The sequence below is a fragment of the Gossypium hirsutum genome, chromosome A07 (assembly GCF_007990345.1).
Source record: "Gossypium hirsutum isolate 1008001.06 chromosome A07, Gossypium_hirsutum_v2.1, whole genome shotgun sequence".
NCBI lineage: Eukaryota > Viridiplantae > Streptophyta > Magnoliopsida > Malvales > Malvaceae > Gossypium > Gossypium hirsutum.
This window is the reverse complement of record NC_053430.1, coordinates 6,013,988-6,035,114: the sequence shown is the minus strand read 5'-3', so window position 1 is coordinate 6,035,114 and position 21,127 is coordinate 6,013,988. Positions and strand designations below refer to the sequence as shown.

Here is a 21,127-nt window from a genome sequence, read left to right as displayed (position 1 = left end):
AAAGGTTTTTAAATTTGTGGGTTATTTCAGTTTTGAATTATTTTGTGTTAGTTGAGTTTTCGAGTCAGATTATCTCAGTTCAATTCAGGTATTTTGCATCATTTGATCAAATTGGTTTGAATTAATTGGATCAAATACTTTGAGTTCAAGTCAGAATTGATAAATCTAGTGTTAAATTGGTTTCTCATAATTATGAGGAATTTATATAGAGTTAGAAAATTCCATCATTAATATATCAAATTATTATTATTATTATTATTATTTTCAATTAGTCTTCTGATCACCTACTCCTTGCGTGAAATTAATGATTGGTTAATTATTTATATATTTATAAAAGAATAAAATGAGATAATTAGAATTAAAAAAATGTTAAAAAGTAATATAGAAAAAACTAAAATAATTGCTTAAAGTTACTTCAAACAACATTGTGTTATTTAAACAAGTAAAAAATTAGTAGTGTTTACTTAAACAAATAAAAACGAGAATTGGTAAAAATAAAACAATTAAATTCTAATATTTTTAATTTGTTAATTGGACCATCGGAATAAACCAACAGCTTAGTCGATTCCACTATCGATCTAATTTAACCACTTAATTAATTTTTTTATTTTAAAATATTATCAATTAAACATCAATTATCAAATAAAAATAAATAAAAAATTACACATTTAAAAATTAGACCCTCTTAACGCCAAGAACGCGCCCTAATATGTGAACTTGAATGAAAAGGAACACCAAAGGGTTTTTGGGGTTGAGGAAGCCGAGAAGGTGTGGCACTGTGAGGTGAAGAAGTGGTGAAAAGAAATGAGTGACGGTTCAATGATTTCAAAGAGAGTTAAGCAAGAAGAAGTATATGAAGAAGACAAAAACGACTTAGTAGAGCAAGAAGAAGCATTAGTGGCTTTAGTGGAACATCGCGCCAAAGAAGTTGAACTTCTTCGCCAACGTGTCTCCTATTACAAATCTCAGGTTCTTCCTTCCTTCATTTTTTTTTTGGTGGAAAATGATTTTTGAGTGTATTCTGTGGAAAAATAATTTTTTTTGTGTAAAAATAAATAAATCTTAAATTGGAATAATAAAAGGGGAAAAATGACAAATGTAAGTTAAATATTTTAATTTTTTTTCTTCTCATTTTTCAATTTTACTAAACAATAGATGAAAAAAAGTAGTTTTTTCTCTTTCGATTTTTCATATTTTTAATTTTTTTCTTTCCATTTTACTATGTACGCTTTAATGCCTTCTCTTTTGAGAAACAAAAGTTTAAATAAGTGACATTGAAGTGAAAGGACCAATCTGATAAAATTTACCACTTTTTATAGGCTGTTATCAGTAGTAGAATACAAAGAAACTCTCTTTTCATTATTTGTTAAATATTTTATTATGGGGTTTATGAGATTATCATGTTGTTTAGAGGCATACTGTTAGTGAACCAAGTTGCTTGTTAATAATGTTGTTTCTTTTATCTTGTTGGCAAGTGTGTTGTAAATTGTAATGAGATAAATGTACTATGGAGGCCCTCGGATTGTATTTTGCCTCTTCTACTAAAAGAAGGGCAAATTAGTCCCTGTACTTAGATCATGGAGTAAATTGGTCCTTCTAATAAAAATTTCATCTATTTTTTCTGTTAAAAATTGGTTTATAATTGTCTGGTTATTCTGTTAGCCATGCCAATTTTTAACACTATAAATGGATGAAATCTTTAACAAAAAGGACTAATTTGCTCTTTGATCTAACTTACAAGTATTAATTTGCCTATTTTTTGAGTAAAGGGGGCAAAATGCAATCAGACTCCTAGTAAAGAGGCCTCTATAGTACTTTTACTGTGCATTTATATCAGATTGCCTTGTTTTATTGTTTTATTCTTCTTGCTTTTTTGAAACATAGCTTCTTGAAGCTGAGGAGAGGTTTCAAGATTCACAATCTAAATTGGCTCGCCTTCGAGGTCGACGTTTCCTGACATCATCTAATGCTTCGTTGTTGGCTACTAAAAGGGTGACGGTAGAGCAGAGAATAGTCAGTCCTGAACATATAAATATAGGTTCTGAAAACCTATTGCAACCAAAAACGGAACTCATAATACCTAACGTAAGTCCCAAGATTTCACAACCTATAAAACCGGAAGAGTTAGTTGTGAAAACTATCATTGATCTCGAAGAAACTGCTGCCTCTAATAGGGCTGTAAGAAAAAGAGCTAAGAAATCTAATACAAGTTCTACTACAGATGTGGAAGTTGTTGAAATTAAAGATGGAGGAACTAAAAGGAAGTTTGGTAAGGCAATCACCTTGAACTAGATTTTGATTACTTATTTCAATGTTGGATTTTACTTGAACATTACAAACTTCCTTCTCTATAGAAAAAAAGGAACACAAGGACTTGATTCCCTTGGTTGAAAGTAGCTCTTCACCAACATTAATCAGATCCTATTCAAGCAATTTGATCCCAAGTCAGCACAAAAGAAAGTTGAGAAGTGTTGCTGTGTGTCCGGTGAATGATCAGCTTTTTGTAACCAGGTATGTTTTTTTAATAATTGAGACGGAAGGTATGCCTTTCATTATGAGAAAACTTTTGTTTTGGGAGCATGATCGAAGGCCCAATACACTTCATTGTTTGAACTATTAAGCATGCAAAATTCTATAGTTTCTTTATATTCTATGGATCTTATTTTTTCTAGTGTCTTGTATCACGTGCAGTGCTTTGGATGGATTAGTCAACTTGTGGCAAATTCAAGGTAGAGGGTGAGTTAAGGCAAAATTTTCATATAATTGATCTTCAAATTATATCATGGTATGCATTTGATACATGGGTTTATCTTTATATCCATGATGGATTATGAATATGATACATTTGATAGACGTAGTGAAGCATTCATTTTGCCGAAAGGTGTTAACTGTGACATTTCTTCTGCCCTAGGGTAAAAGGGGAGGGTTGTCTTTTAAGTACCTTAGCTAGCATGATAAGGTTAGTGTGGTTAGAGCATGTGAAATGGAGGAAAAGGATAATTGTGGTTAAGGCCTAAATTGTATGCACCATTTTTGAAATGAGTGGTTTATCTTCTGACTCTCTATGGAAAATACAATATCAGGTTGATTTTAGGCTGAGCTCTTCTGAAGTTTATCGGTATGATTCATTGATCCTTTTTCCTCCCCTTCATGTTATGATTTAGGCAGGTAAAAGTACCATGGAGGCCCTTGTACTAGGAGTCGGATCGCATTTTGCCCCCTTTACTCAAAAAATAGGCAAATTAGTCCCTGTATTGTTAATAATTCTATTCTTTTTTATTGTTAAAAACTGGTCCTGTATGTTAGCATTAGGTACTTGTGACACACGACGTGTAATTGTTTGGTTATTTCATCACCCATGCTGGCTTTTAACAGTTGGAATGGATGGAATTTTTATTAGAAGGGACCTGTTTACTCTTTGATTTAATGTATAGGGACTAATTTGTCCATTTTTTTTGGTAAAGGGGGGTAGAAGGCAATCTGACTCTCAATACAAGGGCTTCTATGGTACTTTTATTGATTTAGGCTGTGAGTGGCATGTTCATTAATTTTTCTTACTTTTTGCTTTGATGACATTTATGAGTAAATTGCAGAACTGACATGTTTAGATCAGGCTGTGATTTGGTGCTTATTGCAAATATATTTATCAATTGTATCAATTGAGACCTAAGGTTTTCTTGTTCTTTTTTTGTTTATTTGCATTGAACTTCAGATCATCAGCTTCTTTGCTTAGTACCACAAGTTGTGTATCGTCGGGAGAGAGAAGATGGCCAGAAGATATAGCATGGCATCCACATCGAAACAGCCTTTTTTCTGTATACACTGCAGATGCAGGTGATTCTCAGATATCGGTACTAAATCTTAAGAAAACAGAAGGGGTAAGTGTTATATATATATATGAATTTATTTCGAATTAATATATTCTTGGATGTATTGAGACTATGGAAGATGGTAAAAGTATCATGAAGGCTCTTGTACTAGAAGCCGGATAGCATTTTGCCTCTTCTACTAAAAATTTGGCAAATTAGTCCCTGTACATTAGATAAAAAAGTAAATTGGTCCTTCTGTTAAAAATTTTATCAATTTCTATTGTTAGAAACTGACCCTTGTATGTCAGCATAAGGTACATGTGACACATCACATTTCTCTGTTTGGTTATCCTGTCATCCATGCTAGTTTTTAATAATAGAAATGGATGGAATTCTTAACAGAAAAGACCAGGTTGCTTTTTATCTAATGGACAGGGACTAATTTACTCAAATTTTGAGTAAAGAAAGCAAAATGCAAAATAGAAGAGCCTCCATGGTATTTTTACCTAAGAACAATATAACCTGTAATTCTTTTAGTAAGAACAGTTGTTTTCCATTTTAGTAGGGGACTATCTTTATATAAAGTCAACTATCGTTTTTCTTGCATGTGCAATGACAGAGATCCAATGTAACGTACTTAGAGGATAAGCCTCATGTTAAAGGTATCATCAACAGCATAACATTCACGCCCTGGGAAGATACCTGTTTTGTCACTGGTGGCAGTGATCATGCGGTGGTGCTTTGGGGCGAGCAAGATGAGAACGTATGGAAGCCAAAGACCTTACATAGAACTCTACATTCTTCTGCTGTCATGGGAGTTTCAGGGATGCAGCAAAAGCAGATTGTACTGTCTGCCGGGGCTGATAAAAGAATTGTCGGGTTTGATGTGCTTGCCGGACATGTAGACTTCAAGCATCTAATAGAAAGTAAATGCATGAGTGTTATACCAAATCCTTGTGACTTCAATCTATTCATGATTCAAACTGGGTAAGAAACATCTATTCTGTGACCAGAAAAGCTTCTTTATGTTTGTTGACCATTAACCTTTCGTGCTTTTTGAATATTGGTAATGAAATAAACCCGTAACACTTCAAACCATATTCCTAGAACCTTCATTTTGGATACATTTGAGTTAGGCACTAGGGCTGTTATGCATAATTGTGGTATTGTAATCAGTTTTGCAGTTCGTAATTTAAAATATCTAAGTTGTTAAAAGTACTATGGAAGCCCTTGTATTGGAAGTTAGATTGTGTTTTGCTCTCTTTACTCAAAAAATGAGTAAAATAGTCCCTATATGTTAGATCGAAGAGCAAACTGATTTTTCTATTAAAAATTCCATCTATTTCTATTGTTAAAAATTGGTCCCTGTACGTTAGAATGTGGTATGTACGGTACACCATGTGTAACAGTTTGGTTATTCCGTTAACCATACTAGTTTTTAAACATAGAAATGTATGAAATTTTTGATAGAGGACTGGTTTTCTCTTTAATACTAATGTATAAGGACTAATTTTGCTCATTTTTTTGAGTAAAGGGGGCAAAATGTAATTTGACTCTTAGTACAAGAACTTTTATAGTATTTATACCTATCTAAATCTTGGATATTTTTGGCCTATTGTTGCTCATGGAAGTGCTTGTATCCTATGCATATTCGGATATAGGTATAGTAATATGACCCTCCGAATACATATTGCGAGGCATATATTGTTAAGAGAGTAATATAACTTTACCTTCCAAAGTTTTAAACAATGTGATGTATCTTTTTACAGGGTCCATGAAAAGCAGCTCCGGCTTTATGATATTAGATCGATGTATGCCGAACTGCATTCATTTGGGTGGAAACAAGAAAGCAGTGAATCTCATTCGGCTCTTATCAATCAAGCTTGGTCTCCTGATGGTTTATACCTCTCATCAGGTTCAGCTGATCCTGATATTCACATTTTCGATATTAGGTACAATGCTTGCAAGCCATCCCAATCAATCCGATCTCATCACAGACGAGTCTTCAAAGCTGTATGGCATCACTCTTTACCCCTTCTCATTTCCATATCTTCTGATCTTCAAATCGGACTGCACAAAATGTAGAAGTACCTTTCTGTATCTGACAGCATGTTCGTTCCCATGAGAGAGCAACTTCCGCATTTGCTCTCATTTTGCTCTGTTGCTGCTTGATCCTCGTTTTTGCTTTTGAACTGAAGTCTTGCAACTCATCCAAGAAGAGGAGTTGGTCAATGAACATGTTTTTGATTCTGAAGCTAAACTTATACAGTATCGACAAACCAGTACGGAATCTGGATTTTATTGAATCAGGGGAAAACGTATAGCTCAAGAATGCTCAAAATTTTTAATGTTTTCCCTTTTTTTGGACGTTACAAGTATTGGTTGAAGCTCTACTGTTATATATATCTACTGTTATAATTGTAACATCCTATGTCCGATCCAATCGTCGGATCCGAACTATGAGGTGCTACGCTCAAGATCCGAAATTTCTAACACATTCTTGATTAGTAACATGTTTATATGTATTTCTCTTCCGCCATTTGAACTTAATGCAATCTATAATAGAACACGATTGTCTAATCATTCCTGCCACATGCAATCGAGTTTTATAATCACGTGGTATGAGTATTATAGAATCTCAATTATTTAATGAACCTTGCAATGGACGTGAATTTACTTCCAATTATGCTAGGACCTCTGATATTTTACAAGTAATCTTCAACATACTGATCATTTGACTAAGCTGGAAAGAGACCTTCTAGATGCAGCTAGTTAAAATTACATCTAAGACCTGAGGCTTTGCCTCAAGGCTGTCCCATCGTATGCACACTACGATTAAGAGACAATCTGTCATAGCTCGGCGGATTTTGGCTTGAGACCTTCTTAAACTCTCAAATTCCTCTTTTTACTTGCAATTCATAGCAACATAATGGTATGTTCGATTGACCCTAGTAAGTAATTCATACCTGACGTTGACATAACATTTATTGAATTAGCAGTTTGTTATTCGAAAACCACATGGCTTGCCGGTGTAAGAGCATATCCATCAAATCTTGCTTGCGTAGTAGAGACGTTAGTATGTTGGCGGGTAATTTCCGCCAATCCTTTCTTCCATAATTTTCCTTGCGGACCCTTTCGCTGTTCTTTACGAAATACTTTTTGCGAATTCTCACTTGCGTACTTAAGAAAGACACTCGTGCATCTATCTTGTGTCATACCTATGGTGAAGGGTAGATCATAGAGAATACCCTCCACCATGAACCATTATTAGTGCTTGATTTAACAGGCTCCAGTACGTGAATCCTTACTTTCAGCCGCATAGTCAGATACAATACTTAATTAAATAAACTGTTTTTTCATCTCAGAAGTATAGGAGAATATCCTTGCATCGTCCCCAAAAGAACCTAGTAAACTGTCATATATAATGTGACTTCCATACAATTTACCTGTACAGTGGGATCAATCATAGGATGTGCTACTAGCATGCGTACTTATAAATTTAGATTTGAATCTCTAACCGAACTTGCAACTTTCACCAAAATGAATTCCACAACTATGGTAGCTGCAAAACTGTAAGAATAAGCCGAGAGATCGTCATAATTTATATCCGCCTCAGTTTATTTGCTACCACGGGCACAATGGCCTACCCAAAATAATAAATCACCTTTTTGCGGACTCATACAAACGGACATAAGGTGAAATCATGTTTACAAGATACTTCTAGTGAACTTTCCTCACAACATCAGTCCTGGCGAACATTTCCCATATTAGATAGTCCTGACAGACTTTCACAAAAAATAGTCTTGACGGATTTCCCACATTTTGGATAGTCCTCACGGGTTTCCACATATACGGTATTGCTATGTCCATAGATTTCCATTCGTCCCACTAAGGACTTTTATACGTCCCACACAAGGGGGCTCTTATATATTGGTGCGCACCTTTCTTTGTACCATTTTGAATCTCCATTCTTGGCTCAATCCAACTGAACCTCCCACAAAGCCACATAAATATAATGCATATGCAATCTCATGCATGACCATCCAAACTTCCTCCAAGCACATAAATATAATGCATAACATACTCAAACACTCAGCCAACGAATATTGCCTATCGTGTGACATATAATGCGCCGCCAATCATACCATTCAAGCAACATAGTCATAATTACTCTCAGCCATACTACCCCATATCCTTTCACAACATGCATTATGCCAACATTTCATTCATTCATCCTGGATAACTCACTACCAAATGAGTATTTATCTATCTTACCACACGCAGCCACAATACATCAAATTTTCAACATAACACACTCAACGATTGTATATCTTTAAACACACCGCATATAACACGTTACCTCTGCTTCAGCCTTGAGTTGATTCTTCACTTTTAGAACTCACCTGAAGGTACGCCACATCCATCTACTAAGCCTTTTTCCCTTGTAACACGAGTCTCCTTAGTTGATACAACATAACAACTATTTCAGAATCCAACTAAGACCATTCGTTATCATAAAAATCATAATCTCTTTGTATGCAAGGGCGATATAAATGGTTGTCCGCCACTTTACTCAAAATAGAACAGAATCAATAATCAACTGAAATTTTTAACTACATTCTTTTACTTAATTCTGATAATACAGTGATATTAGAAAGCTTACCAGCTTACAAGATTTCCAGTTTCTAAGACTATATAAGACCTCAGTTTCTCCCCTTCATGCACGAACATTCCCGAGAAAAGAAAAAAAATTAATGATTTAATTGTAAGTTAAACAACTATTCTTTAATTAAACCCATTGACTATAATTTTATATATTTAGTTCATTTAAAATTAAAATAAATTACTAAAGGTTACATAGGTATAAAAATTTTAATTACTTTTAATTTTAAATTGGTTAATAAAAAATATATTATTTAAATTTTACTAATTTTAATTAGAATAATATAATGTGAATTCTAAATAAAAGTACGGATAACTTTATTAGTTTAAAATTTTAAAGAATATTTACGTAATTGATTTTTAGTTTCAAGTTGACAAACGATAAATATCAAATTTACATATATACTTTGATAAAATATGCAATGTGATAAATGATCTATGATTTGGTGTAATTATAGATATGAAACTTTGATTATGATTTAACTGTATTATGAAACTTTGATTTTGATTCTATTATACACATCTCATAAATTAATACATTTATTTATCAAATTGAATAAATATAATAATTTTTTTATGAAATATGTAAATATAAAATGGTGCTACATTGTTATTTGTGAAAATTGAATCAAATTAAAATTCATATATGTAATCTAGACCTGATCATGAATCGGGCGGCTCGACCCGACCCGAAAGTTCGTCCCGAAAAGTGAGAGGGTTTGAGAAAAAATATAGGCTCAAAAAATGAGTTTATACAAAAAATAAGGCCCGTTTAGAAAATGAGTCGGACCTCGAGCAAGACCCAACCCGAACTTGCAAAAAAAAAAAACTGCTATTGTTTTTCCATTATTTTGCTATCATTTCACTATTATTGTTATTGTTTGGATATTGTATAATTCTTGTTTTATTATTAATTTTGTTATTATTTTAGAGGCATTTGCTTGTTAAGTTGTGCCTATTTTAGTGTTACTAAGACCTTTTTTAAAAAAAATTTATTTTCAATTTGTTAGTAAACATTTATTTTAATGTTTTTAGTGTATTTGATGTATTATATTTTTAAAATTTATTTCTATATAAAAAATTTAATATGGTCGAGTCGGGTTCATGTTTTAATGTTTTTATCTGGGCCGGACTTAAAGATAAAATTTTATACCCATTTTTAGACCAAGCCTAAGGCTTATCAAACGGGCTTAAAATTTTGTTACGGTCCAAGGTAAAATTTTATACCCATTTTTAGACCAAGCCTAAGGCCTATCAAACGGGCTTAAAATTTTGTTACGGTCCAACACGCCCCATAATCACCTCTAACTTAATTCCACAAGATTAAAACTCATGCAGTGGAAATTGGTCCAAAGTTAATAAATAGTTATGATATTTATCTCAAGTTCACACTTAAAATTTTTAGTTTTAAATCGCACAAGATTAAAATTTATGTAGCGCACATTGGTCCAAAAATAACGTATAATAATGATATCTATCTCAAGTTCACACTTAAAATTTTTAATTTTAACGATAATTATAAATTTAATTTGTAATAAACTAATTTATTAATTTGCATACAAATATAACCAAAGTGTCTATCGTCGATAATAATAACTAATTTTCTTACTGTGAATGCTATTCAAAGAAGTAATGATTAGTCATAAAATGTGCTTCATTCCCATAAACAAACCAAATAGAGGCGTAGCCGGGGGGGTGGCATGGCCCCAGCCCCCCCTAAAATAGAAAATTTCATTTTAGGCCCTTGAAATTTTTTAAAAATTTTAAATTAGTAAAAGTAAAATTGCACTTTGGTCCGCCCTAAAATTATAAAAATTCAATTTAATCCTTTACAAATTATAAAAATATAAACTATAAAAAATTAAAATTTCATCCGGCCTCCCCTAAAAAAATTTTCTGGCTTCGCCCCTGAAACTAAATCCCAAATCTCACGATTAAGGAGTGAGATGAACAATTACCGCACCATATTTCATCATTAGTAATTTATTTCTTTAATAACAAATCAAATAATTGAGTTTTTGCTGCTTAAAAGCATAGCTTAAGGGCTAAATAATAAGCTTGTAAGTCAAAACTGTTAATTTATCGAAATGATGCATAAATTGCGTACAACACATGAGCTGTGATGTGTCTACATGTTGAACCATAATGTGAACCACAATTTTTGTACATTAACAATTTTTCGATTTGACATTTTTCAAGAAAACTTGTAGTAAAAGAAAAACCTTCAGAAAAACATTGAAACATGAAAAAAAATCCACAGATTCATCCCTCCCTCAACCACCACACCCCCCCCAAAAAAAAAAAAGAAAATTAGAATCCACATTCTTCTCTCCTCCTATCATCACTTCTCCCCCTTTTTATCACAAACGTCAAAATAACAGCACCACAATCCTACGCATAGAAGTAGTCTATCAAAAAGAACAGTAAAAAAGAAAAGAAAAAGTCATAACCATTGTGCAATATACTCCCCTAAGCATGTCTCTCCTTTGTAATAGCATCTCAAAAACCACAATCAAAAGTAGCACAAATAACAACAAGCATAAACCATATATCTTTTTTGGCCAGGCAGATTATGGTGATTCTTGTGACAACAAGCTGTAAAACAAGTAAACCAAAAAGCAAGAAAAATAGAACTGTAATCGAAACATGAGAAATCATTAACACCACAAATAAACATCAAGACTTCATTATTTCTTCCCTTACTCCATTCTCTCGTGGTCAACTTCTATCAGGTTTGTTAAAGGGAATGTAGCAGTGTGCTATCTCATCAACAAGAGTTGTAACTTGTGAAATGACAATCTTTGTATCTTCAATCTGATTTATGTGTCACAACTCATGTTTAACTCAGGCATTAACTCATATTTAACTCAAGTATCAATCTGTGGTTTATCTTCATAATTGACTTGAGGGTGAATTTGTTTGATAGAATTTGTGCCCTTAATGTAATTATTCCGTCATATATTACTTATAATATTTCAAACTATTTGAATTAATAAAATTTTTATATGATTATTTAATATTTTTTATATGAATGTCCTAAATGTTTTTTTTTTCATGAAAAATAAAATGATTAAGTAAATATTAATTCACTTAATTAATATTAAGTTGTATCATAAGAATTATGTGTAATGGAGAAGATGATTAATAGATAATCTAAACGGTCTAAACTCTATAGGGTCATAATGAGCAAATGACTCATATTAAGACTATTATGTTTGTCTTGACTATTGGAACTGAATTGACTCCTAAAAATAGAGATGTAATTATTCAGACTAACAATGATTCAGATAGGATCCAAATTTACTTAATCCTAGACCCATTTATAAATTAATTCATTTACCTAAATACTGATAAGTGAATAATTGTATGTACAACATATATGCTTTAACACAAATCACGAATCAAAATAAATATATAAATTATTATTTAAATCGAATTATTATAAACTATGTAAAATTTAACATAATACAAAAACTAACATCAACCCAGTATGCATTTATGGACATGTTACAAATAAACTAAAATAAATTTTAACATAATCATATACTTCATCAAACATCAAAAGTGTTATATGCAATAATAAAATATATTAAATTCTCAAGTAGAGAATATATATTTGAACTTTAAAAATAACATTGTTGAGACTAAAGACAGCAGAAACTCTAAGTATGAAGAATAAAAAAGCATAAAGGATAAAATAAAAAATACACTTCACCCAAACTAACCTTCTCACCTCTTGACCAAATTTAGCTGTCCAACTAATCATACACTCTAGATCTCAAATTAAGCCATGACAGTGGGACAGCTTTTAAGAATTGATAGATCTGAAATATTGCTGAATCTAGTTGGTTCCTTCGGGTATCACTCCAACTTGTCATTTAAACCCGATGTGAATGTACGAAATAATATGACAGATATAATACGAATGGTCTTGAAATAATATTTGATGCACATTAAAACATGAAATTAACAGCATGTTTCATCAACTGCTTGGTTTAAAAGTTTCCTAATCTTTCTCAAAAGCGGTCACACACAACAGTAGGATAATAAAACCGGGGTCCATTTGATCATTTAAATTCGAAATAGTGAAAAATCATGAAACCACTTACATGACATCAAGGATTGAAGGGGTAGGGGTTGATGCGCTTGCGTGAAACCACTTGCTGCACTGCCGATGAAGGTGATAAACCTAAGGGGATCCGAGCGTCGACGCATGTGGTTTCTGGACCCAGAGCTTGCACATTATTCTGAATCACTGACCTGTGATATAATGAAGACCTTGCTCTTGTAGATTGATGGTGCTTCTTTTTTCTCTCATGGTAGACAAGTTCTTTAGGCCCCATTGGACTCCCAGGTGTTCGAAATTTCCTCATCTTCCTCTCTAGTTCCCATACTAGATTGTTATCGTTTGCATTAGCTTCCTCCACGCCTAACAACTTTATACAAATAAAACAGTAAGAAAAGAGATTATATCAATCAATTACTATACCGAGCACATTTGCCTCTGTTTCTACCTTACTAGTGGACCAAGTGATACCCTGACATATTCAAAAGAACATGAGGAGAAAGTGAAACAATGACTTCAATTGCCTTCTAATCATTAAATCTGACGGAAAAAAGTACCATGAGTCCCGAAGTTAGATTACATTTTGTCCATTTTACTAAAAAAATGAGCAAATTAACCTCTATACGTTAAATTAAAGAACAAATTTGTCCTTTATTAAAAATTCCATCATTTTTATTGTTAGAAGCTAGTTCCTATGCATTAAGATAAGGTACACATGGCACCCATGTATAACTGTCTGTCTATTTTATCAACCATGCTAGTTTTTAACAAAAGAAGTTGATGAAAATTTTAATAGAAAAAATTAGTTTGCTCTTAGTTCTAACGTATAGGAATTAATTTACTCATTTTTTAAGTACAGGGATCAAAATACAATCTGACTTCTAATACAGTGGTCTCCACGATGCTTTTACCTAAATTTGACTAATTTACTCAAACCAAGTTATTAGGGGCAGCAATTATTAGTGGCAGGCCTTAAGCTGTACCCATGCATCTCTCTAGTCTGGAAAGCAATGAACCACAATTACAAAGCACAAAAAGGCAGGAAAGTTAAACCTTGCTTGAGGCAAGTTGTTCAATATGATGGTTTTGTATTGCAGCAATGAACTCATGGTATTGCTTCATTTTCCTAACTTTTTCTTCGGTCTCCTTTAACTTGCACAGTGCCTTGATCCTCCCCTCCTCTGCTACTCTGACCTTCTTCCTTGCTTCCTCTAACTCAATCCTACCATTTCTCATACATCTTTCCATCTCATCCACAGTGTCCAGCAAACGTGCACATGTTCCAATCTTCAAATCAGCTCTCAGGCCTTTGACATACTCTACCATTGGGTTACACATTCGTTCAGCTAAGTCTTCCATTAGTCCCTGCACGTTATCTTCAACTGAGCTAAGTACTGCATCTGTTTTATAAAATATGAGTTGAAGAAGCTTCTGCGTGATTAGAAAGATGTCATGGTTTTGACTATGAAAAGCAGATATATAATAAACTGCTTTGCGGAAAAGGTTTTGAAGGGAGCCCCGTTGAGTGGCAAGGCTTTGAAGAATGTCATCCTGGTGAGAATTGACTTGGTTTTCCACTTGTCTAAGCAGGTGGACAAGCTGCAGTAACTGTGTTTCTTGCTTCTCATAAAATTCTTTGCCTGCTATTATTGCCTTAGCAGCACAGTTTTCTTCCTGCAAGGATAAAAAACTGGGTTATTGAATGTGTAATACAAAGGTGTATAATACTCAACTTGTATTTTTTTTTTCTACTATTGTTAATATCATCACTGACATCATTAAAAAATCCAATAGTAGGCTAATATAGAATATATTAAAAAGAAAAACAAAGAGGCTAACCTGAAATTGTTCTTGAATGACAAAATAGTGGAAAACCACTATTTTAATTACCATACTTTCACAGATATAAAAAAAAACGAAGTTTCAAGTTTGAGTTCTTTAAAAAAATTTAAAAATTCCACATCATTCAACCAACAAAATCTTTCTAAAGATATTAGTGATCTAAAATATAATATGAATATTTAATTATGTCAAATTAAAATATAAGAATTAAATTCCCGAAAATGAGTATAATACATGGATGAAAAACATAATTTGACCCAAGAGAAATGACATCAAATATTCTCTTTGGCTATACAACACCATGGCAGAAGCTCCAATCCAAATCAAAAAAAAAGTAGGAGCAAGATAATCTTCATCGGATTATATACATTGATAACATTTGAATGTAGTCTACGAGGGTAGTTATGTATTAAAACCTCACCATAAAGCCCAATATTCTTGGCTAAGCTTTTCTCGTTGATTTAGATCCTTATTCCTAACTTTTCTAATGTAAAATTTTAGCTAATGAATGATTAGAGGTGAGAGGACTTTAAGGTACAAAAAATGGATGCCAGGAGATACTTGACAATACTTTCCCTAACTGATTTGATAATAAGCTAAAAGAAAGATTAGAGATTTTGAACTTGATAAATGTATTTAAATGTTCTTGCAGAATGAAAATTTATGTATTAAACTACCTTTTTGTAAATCTGATCGTTCCATTCTCCTCCAGCTGCAGTTGGTGATTCAGGTGTGAGACTCAGACCATTCCTATGGAATTCCTGGCTCTGCCATGAAACCAAAATTCAAATTTAAAACCTAATCTTAGAATTGTTATTTGTTTACTGATTTAGTTTTTCAAAATTTCTAGATTACAGGAGAGAAATCAGCATCGACGATGATCGCGGTGAACCGTCCTTCTTCAGCCATTTCCTCTGTTTTCAAACCAACCAACTTCATCAAAGGAATCGCCAAGGAAGAGAAGACATCCTCTGCCTGAAAAAAAAAACAAAATCAACAGCGATTCATCGTTTTAATTTCTTCAAAAAAACACGAAATCAAACGAGAGGAAAATCACGAAAATCAGAAGCAAATACTTCGGCCAAACCGATTTTGATCTGCGATTTGAGTTGGTGATAAGCAATCTTCACTTCCTCCTGCCGCGAAGCTAGTCTCGTAAGCTTTGCGCCGATCGAAGAAGTTGATTCAGATGCCGAATCCTGTAATCTCCGTCGATTCTCCATTTTTTGGCGGGAAAATTATCCAAACGGTATTTCAAAACCTTTTGATCTTAACTGTAACAGTTCAACAGGTTTAAAAATTTTGGATACCGACGAGTTTTATATTAAGAATTCTCCAATAATAACAGAAGATAAATAAAAGACCAAAAAAACCCTTCAATTTAACAAAAAAAATTATTTCAGTAATTGTCAAGTTAAGATTGAATTTAAACCACTCAAATTATCGAGAGAGTTAGATTGATGCATTTTAATATCTAATTCGAGCATCTTAGAAACCTAATCAAGTTTTCACTATATCTATTACTATATTATGGAAGTTGTGGGTTTAGTTTATCTACTTTTATTTGACCAATTTTAATTCTTATATTGTTTGACTTGATTAATTTTAGTTATAATAATTTTTGAATTTTAAAATTTTAATCCTAATCCAAATAATTGCAGTTAAATCTATTTTTTAAAATTCAATTACTAATCCTATATTACACATATATTTGTATATTTAGTTTATATTATCAATTAAATCATTCTAAGGTCCTATATTTGGCACAAACACAAGTCATTAATCCATAAACTAAATTTTTAGCGAGTATTATGTGAAAATAACAAACTGACATATCATTACATATATGATAATATGTTTGTTCCATCAGATTTTGGAAGCAGTAGAATTTAACTTAATAAATTTAATAATAATATTCGGTGAATATTGCAATTTAAAAATTCGAAAAGTATAAATATTAAATTCACAACTTCCATAAAGTACAAGGACTGATAGAAAAATTTAACCAATCGATTATTATACAGCGAGAGACTTGAAAACAAAGGCAGACAATTTCTTGCTTAAATTAAGTTCAGTTCGAAATAATGTACAGTATACATTATACAATCTGATAAACCTAAAATCTAGAGACGCTAAACTAAACTAAACTACATTAATTCTCAAAGTTTCTAATTCAGTTCCAACTTAAACCATACATATAATCTAAAATCCTCAACTGATTAATATAAAATCAAAAGCTTTTTAGAACCCCATATGATCATGTCCACCAGAAACCGAGCTCGAAGCAGCGGCAACGACAGCAGCACCATTACGTTCGGCATGACAAAGCTGTCGAAGCTTAGTCGGGACGTACCAAATAGCGAGACGAGGATGGGCGTTGAAGATGGCATCGATGTCCCAACCTTGGCGAGCCGCAATCGAAACTAGTGGTTTGTAGCAGGCTTGTCTCCATGCCCCGACGTTCTCGCCTCGCTCCTTGAAAGCTCTCCGCAGCGCATTCGACGCTTCCTCATCGAGACAATGTAGGGCGTAGCAATGCACGTAGTGTCGCATTTTAGGCTTGTTGATGTAGCTTGCCCCCGCTTTCTTAGCGTACCTAAATACTTGATTTGTCACCTACAAAAAAAGCAATTAAAAACCAATAAAATCAAACTTTATATCAACTTTGATTTTTGTTTTTTTAGAGTTAAATGCACTAGACGTTATCAAACTATGATATTTTTGTTATAAATTGATCCTAAGCTTCAACATATTCTCAGTACATTCTAAAACTATCATGCTATATCGATCAAGTCATTATATTATTAAAACTACTAATTAATCGTTAAAAAATACATCAAATCTTATATAACATAATTTAAAATGAAATTTTTAAAAGAATTGTACCTTTAAAAGTTAAAACTAAAAATAAAGTAAAATTGAAAAAAAAAAGAGAGTGAACAATAAAAGCTTTTGTAAAAGTTTTAAAAACTTCAAAATTAAGATTTTTTACAATATTCTTTTGATAATATTTATTTCTATTTAAATTTTACATTTTAAATTATGCCATATAAGATTTGATGTCTCATTTGATAGTTAAATTAATGATTTTAGTAATAGTAGACTCTTATTGATTTAACTTTGATAATTTAAGAACATAATTAAAATATTTTAATGTTTAGAAATTAATTTAAAACGAGGGTTATAGCTTGAGAATGTACTATAAAATTAATATTTTTAGCAAAAAAAGTGAGATTTGAAATTAATAGGGTGTATAAATAGAGGAGACCAATTCGGTTTAGTCACCTTCAATTTGGGTGATTTTTTTCGATTATGGATCTAATTTGGTTTGTTATTTTGGCCTGTTTCAAATTGATAATCGATTAAAATAATATTTTGATCAATTTGTTATTATTATATAAAAGAGAATGCAAGTTCGAACAATAGAAATTAATTATATAAAAAAAGTTCACTATCATATAATAAAACTAATAAAACAGTTGATTAATATTAAGTTAAATTTTGTATTTTAATAAAACAGTAAAAGGTTGAGAAAACGACAAATCATGGTTATGTAAGAAAAAAAAGGAGAGTAGATGTCACATGGGGGGCATGCCAGCTCAATAAGGGTAAAAAAGACAGGAAATGATTTCAGACAAAGTACAGTTAGGGACCCTACCCTGCCCCCACCTGCAAATATTTTCTTTCGAACCCATATTTCCCAGACCCTACTCCTGCCCGTACCAGATCTGTCATATTTTCATTGTAACAGCTGGCTTTCAATCCCCCTTGCTTTATTGGGAACCTCTATGCCTATTTTCTTTGCTTTTAGATAGGACAAATTTTGCTTATATTTTTAAATTGGCTAAATAACTATTCAAGTCCTTCAACTAAATTTACTTTTGTTAAATGAACTCCCTTAACCCTTATTTCAATCTAATTGTTTTTGTTCTTTTAAATATGTTGTTAATCCTTGTACTTGTATAGAATTCTAGTTTTATCCATTATCTTGGTAATTTCTGTTTAAAATTTGTAAACTTATCATGTTTATTTTTTGTCAACCTAATCAAAATTTCAAGCTAACAAATTTTGACAAAAAATTACAATTTTAATATTTGTACTGAAAATTTTAAATATGAAAAAGTGTGAGGACTTAATTTTTAAGTTTTTAATTAGAGGGACTAAATTTATTTAGTAGGGTATTTTGATAAAAATTTAAAGACTAATTAACAACACATTTTAACTTTTTTTAATAGTTTACTTAGACATAAATTTAAAGGCAAACTGAAAAACTAAAACTTGATTTGAGTTTAAATTAATTAAAGTTTAAGAGTTTTAAAATTTTGTTTACAAAAAAAAATCCGCTTTAATCTTCAAAGTTAGAATTCAACTCGTTACATATTTTATTATACTAAATTATGATACATTCATGATGTAGGTGAAAAAAATTATATAAAAATATATTTTTTAAAAGTTTATGTAAAAATCAAAATAAGTTTTAGTTGAAACGGCAAAGTCAAAAATTTTAAATACTAAGATGTCAAGTTTAAATGTTTTTATGTGTGACGGACAAATTTTTTCATTGTAGTAATACCGATTTGTAAAAAGAAAAACATAAATTTTTAATAAATTTTTAATTAAATTAAAATTCAATTAATTAATGATATCAATTTAACCAAATTTCTAATTATGTTAAAAGCATCCATGTTGAACTTGATAACATATATACATAAATTAGCAAATAAAAACATGCTTAGAAAAAATTAACAAAAAATAATAGATTTTATATTTGATGCAATTAAGATGTATAAGTTTATACACATGATGACACATAATGAAAATAAGTTAATTAATTTTTAAGATTTTAAATAATGGATGGAACATAAAATTTTATAATGTCTATGCATAAAATATTGATCCAAAACAACAAAGGTGAAACCTAATGGTTAATATTTTACTTATATATAAAAAATTCATATTATTATATGAAAATGTATATAACTAATATTTTAAACCAAATCATAAAATAACATATAATACAAAAAACTAATTAAATAGGGTTAATATGAAATTTTTTAATTAATTTCATATTGGTTTTAAGATTCATATTAACTTTAAAAAAACATTAAAAAAAAGGTTGATATGTTACCTTAGTGGGGCATTTTTCGCCACGGTCCTTAGCTATGTTTTGGACTTGAATCAAGAAATCCCGACACTGCTCGTAGAGATGGAAGAGGTAATCAAGGCCGTTCTTTTTGCCACGTGCTACCTCGCCGGGCTCCGTTACGATGAAAGGGTGCTCCCGCTGCCGCTCGTAACCACCGCCACCACCATCACCGTTTTCATCATCATCATCACCACCCTCGAATTCATCCCCGTTGTCAACTTCAACCACCTTTTTCTGCCCTTTCCTCCGCCGCTGTTGCTTCCTCCTTCCTCCACCTATTACCATCTCCCACGTTCCCCATCCGCCGCTCCCCGCCGCCTCTTTTTCTTGCTGCACTGGCTCCTCTGATAACCCTGTCAACCACTCTTTTCAACGCCCCCCAACAAATACAGCAAAACTAACTATATACATACATATAATATTATTGCACCTAGGGATGGCAAAGGTGCTCTTATATATATATATATATTGACGACGAGCTTATTGCATGGAAAATGAGATTGTTTCAAAGCTTTCATACAAAACATTTACGTGTAATAGTATCTGTAATAAAAATGAACATCAAATACGTATATTACCAAAGAAAGAAAAACAGCAAAATGAAACTGTCAAAGGGAAGTCTTGTCTAGATTCTTTTAATTACGTAATCAAAGGGTTTTTTATTTATTTATATATATATAAAATAACGAACGAACCTTCTTGTGAGAGAGCATCGAGAGCGTTGGCGGCGGTGGTAGTGGTGGTGGTGTCACCTAAAACCAAGTGGCGCCGCCGTGAATCCTCTTCTTCAAGCCGTCTCCTTTCAGCTCTAACGGCGGCTTTAATACCGTACCTTTCACCGACGAGGAGTTCCCACCTGAATATCTGTGATACACTATTCATCATCTCGTCTAACTCTTCTTCTTTCATGCCTAAAAGGGTGTTTACAGTGAACCCTAACTCAGCTATCTTCGCCGCAGTATAGTACCTGATTCCATAAGCTTGAAATAACTCTTCAATACCCCCAAGTTCCCTCGGCCTCCCCATGTAAGCAGCAGCAGCAGCCACAGCCACCGTCTGCGGCTGAGGTACGGCGGCAACTGCTTCCATCAAACGAGCCGGCGTTGGTGCCATCATTCCCCTTGGATCCCACTTGAAGAAGCTCCCACTAGCAAAAGTCTCAGGGTCCATTTTTGAAGTGAAAACAAGAAAATAAAGAAAGAAAAAAATATTCTTATCCCTTTATGTTTGGTTGGCAAGAGGAAGCTGCCGGTTGATATAAAGACAGCAACTATGGAATTCCCAAAATACCCTTGCATGAATTGGTTTCTTTGTGTTGTTACAAGGGAACCGAACTTGACAGTTGGAACCTAACCAGTAACCAGTGAGAGAGACAGCAGTTAATGTTTCCTTTGCATGAGGTTTTCCTTATTCAATTTATATATAGGGAACGAATAGGAAATCGACACGTCAATATAGGTAAATGATTAGACTTTTTTTTTAACGTACCCTGATATCAGGATACGGCCTGATTTTGGTGTTTTAGATGAAGACCTTTTTTTTTTAATATTGGAATGTTTTGAACCATTTGATTGGTGATTATAGAGACCCGTAGGGTAATTT

At 32.4% G+C, this 21,127-nt stretch overlaps 3 protein-coding genes across 4 annotated transcripts; 1 reads left to right on the top strand and 2 right to left on the bottom strand.

Annotated features, from left to right (window-relative positions):
- The first annotated feature begins 690 nt into the window (after positions 1 to 690).
- LOC107943936 (protein tipD) lies at positions 691 to 6,389 on the top strand. Its single transcript, XM_016877748.2, has 7 exons — positions 691 to 969; positions 1,885 to 2,269; positions 2,355 to 2,511; positions 2,692 to 2,736; positions 3,713 to 3,878; positions 4,429 to 4,796; positions 5,579 to 6,389. Exons 1-7 carry the CDS (start codon positions 805 to 807, stop codon positions 5,892 to 5,894), a joined length of 1,602 nt encoding a protein of 533 aa, XP_016733237.1. The 5' UTR covers positions 691 to 804; the 3' UTR covers positions 5,895 to 6,389.
- A 5,764-nt stretch (positions 6,390 to 12,153) lies between these two features.
- Positions 12,154 to 15,673, bottom strand: LOC107953589 (uncharacterized). Its single transcript, XM_016888936.2, has 5 exons — positions 15,456 to 15,673; positions 15,235 to 15,354; positions 15,057 to 15,146; positions 13,591 to 14,211; positions 12,154 to 12,907 (listed from the first exon to the last, which is right to left on the bottom strand). The coding sequence occupies exons 1-5, from the start codon at positions 15,600 to 15,602 to the stop codon at positions 12,587 to 12,589; spliced, it is 1,299 nt and encodes a 432-aa protein (XP_016744425.2). The 5' UTR covers positions 15,603 to 15,673; the 3' UTR covers positions 12,154 to 12,586.
- A 738-nt stretch (positions 15,674 to 16,411) lies between these two features.
- LOC107955953 (floricaula/leafy homolog) lies at positions 16,412 to 20,766 on the bottom strand. 2 transcript variants are annotated; one of them, XM_041116526.1, is made up of 3 exons: positions 20,221 to 20,766; positions 19,508 to 19,869; positions 16,412 to 16,995 (listed from the first exon to the last, which is right to left on the bottom strand). In XM_041116526.1, exons 1-3 carry the CDS (start codon positions 20,693 to 20,695, stop codon positions 16,621 to 16,623), a joined length of 1,212 nt encoding a protein of 403 aa, XP_040972460.1. In that variant the 5' UTR covers positions 20,696 to 20,766; the 3' UTR covers positions 16,412 to 16,620. The 2 variants fall into 2 exon arrangements, with proteins under 2 accessions (XP_040972460.1, NP_001314573.1); NM_001327644.1 differs by having other exon boundaries at positions 16,621 to 16,995; positions 19,508 to 19,878; positions 20,221 to 20,695.
- Positions 20,767 to 21,127: the final 361 nt, after the last annotated feature.